The 2,961-nt window shown below is 64.6% G+C and overlaps 1 protein-coding gene across 1 annotated transcript in view; it reads left to right on the top strand.

Moving 5' to 3' along the window:
- The window catches only part of PIP5K1C (phosphatidylinositol-4-phosphate 5-kinase type 1 gamma), a 58,947-nt gene extending 58,019 nt beyond the window's left edge, over window positions 1-928 (top strand). The window contains exon 17 of the mRNA XM_007460429.1: window positions 329-928. Within this exon, the coding sequence (XP_007460491.1) occupies window positions 329-928 (600 nt within the window). The remainder of the gene's footprint in view (window positions 1-328) is intronic.
- The last annotated feature ends 2,033 nt before the right edge of the window (window positions 929-2,961 follow it).

Here is a 2,961-nt window from a genome sequence, read left to right as displayed (position 1 = left end):
CCAAGCCCCGCCCACCCTCCCCGCCTCCCGCTGTGCCGGCCCCGCCTTGCCTCGCTGCTCACCGCTTCCTGCTGCCCGCCCCACCACGCTCTGGCCACTCAGCCCCAGGGGCCTGACCCGGGCCCCGCCGAGCCCGAGGGCCATCCGGGTTGGGGCAGGTCCCCGTCAGGGGGAGGGCAGCGGGGGCTGAGCCGTCCACCCGTGCCGCCTTGGGGGCCCCCTCTTTTATTTCTGTTTCTTCCTTCCTTCCTGTCGCCTCTGTCGCACCTCCTCGCACCCTGCTCCTCTTCTGCGCCCTTCCCGCACGTGCCGCCTGCCTGCCCTCCAGCCCACCGATGAGAGGAGCTGGGTGTACTCCCCGCTTCACTATAGCACGCAGGCCCACCCCGCCTCCGACGGCGAGAGCGACACAGTAAGTGCGCCGTGGCTGGCCAGCCGGGCCCACTCGGGGCTCAGGTCCGTGGCCTTGGCCAAGGAGGGCCTGAGAGCCTGGCCTCCGGGCACCCCGGGACTGACAGGGAAACTGAGGCCCAGGGCGGGGGGGGGCAGCCGGGCTCTACCGCGTGGGGTCCTGTGTCCAGCCCTCATGGCTCCTGGGGTCCGTGGCCCCCGGCATCAGCTGTTGGGCCCGACCCGGCCAGGGGAGGCCCGGCGGGTGTGGGTCCGGCCCCGGCCCACCATGGCCTCACCCGCCCCCTGCCTCTTCAGTAATTCCTACGCAGGCACTGACGGAGCCGAGTGTCCGCTGCTGCCCTGGCTGCTCCCTGGAGGTGCTGCCCACCTGCTCAGCCCAGAGCTCGGGAGACGCCCGCCTGGCCGCTGGCCCTCGCCCTCGCCCTCCCCTCGACGGCGCGGACGCTCGGGCTGCAGCGATCCCAATCCAGGCGGCTCACCTGGCCCCGGCTCCCCGTCAGCTCCCTATGCCTGATACTGTGAACCCTCCTGAGTTTCCAATCATGTATTTATTTGGGGCCCTTATTCTTTGCACAGACATGGCAGCACACACGTGTGTTTTTTTAGAAAAAGAAAAAGGCCAAAAAAAAAAAAAAACCACCACACAATGGAAAAGAAAAAACTCCATTCCACTGCACTTCTGGTTCTTTGCTGTGCTTGCATGTGTCTTGCTGAGGGAACCAGGCCCTAGGCTCTGGGGACCTGCACCCCAGTGGAATCCATTCCAAGTCCTGGCCGGGATGGACGGGCCCCTGGGATGGAAGGGCCGCCGGGTCCCCAGGGCGCCTCTGGAGGCCTCCCATCACGCCTGCCAGGTGCTCTTGGCTCAGGGTTTTGGGCCAGGAGCCGGACACCGTCCTTGAGGGTGGCCGGGCGGTGGCTAGGGGCGCTCTCCACCCTGTCACCCCTGCCATCTCTCAGCATCTGTTTCCCACCTCCCCGGTGACCTTGAGCGGGAATCACCAGGCGTGATTAGAACCTCGATGTGGACGCACGGCCGCCCCCTCTCGATGGAACTCAGGGCCGTGGGCTTACCTGTCCTCCAGAAGACTGGCCAAGCTGGGAGGAGGCGGCCGGGCCCTCAGCCCACGGGGCTTCCTGAGAGCCGTGTCCTGGAGCAGAGACCCACAGTCAGGCGCCCGGCTTAGAGGACCAGACGCCCTTGAGTAAGAGGACTGAGGTGGGCGTCCTCTTTCTTTTTAACGGTGGGGGCACCTGTGCCGATTGAAGGACAGGAGAAGCAATTCTTGGTGAAAAACAAAATTTTTTTTTTGGATGGTCATCTTCAGCAGGGCAACCACTGCTGGGCCCAGAGCGCCACAGGCCGGCCGCCAGGGGCCCCTGCTGTGTCCACAGCAGGCTGCTGGAGCTGGCAGCTTTGCGGGGTCTCTCCCGCCTCTGGAGAGGGACACATCAGGGATGGTTTCCCCTGGCCCGCCCCGCCCTGCATGGGAGGAGCCGGGAGCTAGCGTGGACTGGAAGTTGCACCTTCTGGGAAAACTTCTCCCCACCTCTGCCTCCCTGGTGGAGCCTGAGACAGCTGGAGAACCCACGGACCCAGGAATTTGATTTTCTGAGTCCATTGCAAACTGCGCACGCTGCTGTCCTCGTGCTCGGCGGGCCCCCTCCTCGCCTCCCCAGCGCAGCCCGCTTCGCGCGCCTGGCCGGGACCTGTGCTTGCGCCTCTCCTCCCAGGAGAGCCGGGCTGCGCCCTGGGCGCTCTCCCCGCGCAGGGCCTCCAGGGACACTTCAGCATGAAGCAGCTCTGGGAAGAGGACCTGTCTGAACAAGCCCGCGGTGTCCTGGACTAGAAGCAAAACAGCGTCCTCCCCTCCTGTCCACGGAAGGTGTGTCCAGACTCCAGAACGTCCTCGCCTGGACTTCACACGGGCGCCCTCTTCAGTGCCTGCCCTGTCCTGCCCAGGGGGAGGCGGGCTGAGTGGGCAGAGGTCTGAAGGGGACCAACAGGGACTGCTGAGTCGCCCAAAAGCCGACCGGAGTCCCCGCCCAGGCCCCCAGAGGCCGTGCACAGAGACACTGTGTCCCGTGGGGACCACCAGAGCATCAGGCCCCACGTCCAGGGCGCCCTTAGCCACCTGGAGCTGCAGGAGCTGGGCCCCTCAGGCTTTCCTGAGTGAACCACGGAACAAATGCATCAGTCGGACGCTGACTTGGAGAAATTTGCAAACCTTCTGGTGATCAAGACGTTTTCATTTCTGTGCTAAGTCATGAACACCCCTTTGAAGACGCCCTTTGTGTTAGTTGCGTTCTTTGTCCCTTTTTCAGAGAACTGTCACACGGATGCAAAGTGGTCTGCGGACTGGGCCGATGGGAGGCACGTGCTTATGGTCAGGGCAAGGGTAGGAAGGCAGGACCTTATTTATCACGTGTAGTGAACTCGCGGCCTTCCCCAGGCCCCCAGCAAGGAGGGCCCTGGACCCACCCAGCTGTCGTCCCCACCCCGCCCCAGGATGGAAGTCTGTCGACTCCTTTGTGGCGATGTCCTGG

This window comes from Lipotes vexillifer, unplaced genomic scaffold, assembly GCF_000442215.2.
Source record: "Lipotes vexillifer unplaced genomic scaffold, Lipotes_vexillifer_v1.1 scaffold225, whole genome shotgun sequence".
NCBI classification, from domain to species: Eukaryota; Metazoa; Chordata; class Mammalia; order Artiodactyla; family Lipotidae; genus Lipotes; species Lipotes vexillifer.
Note: the sequence above shows the minus strand (reverse complement) of the source record. Positions and strands in the feature narration are given on the sequence as shown.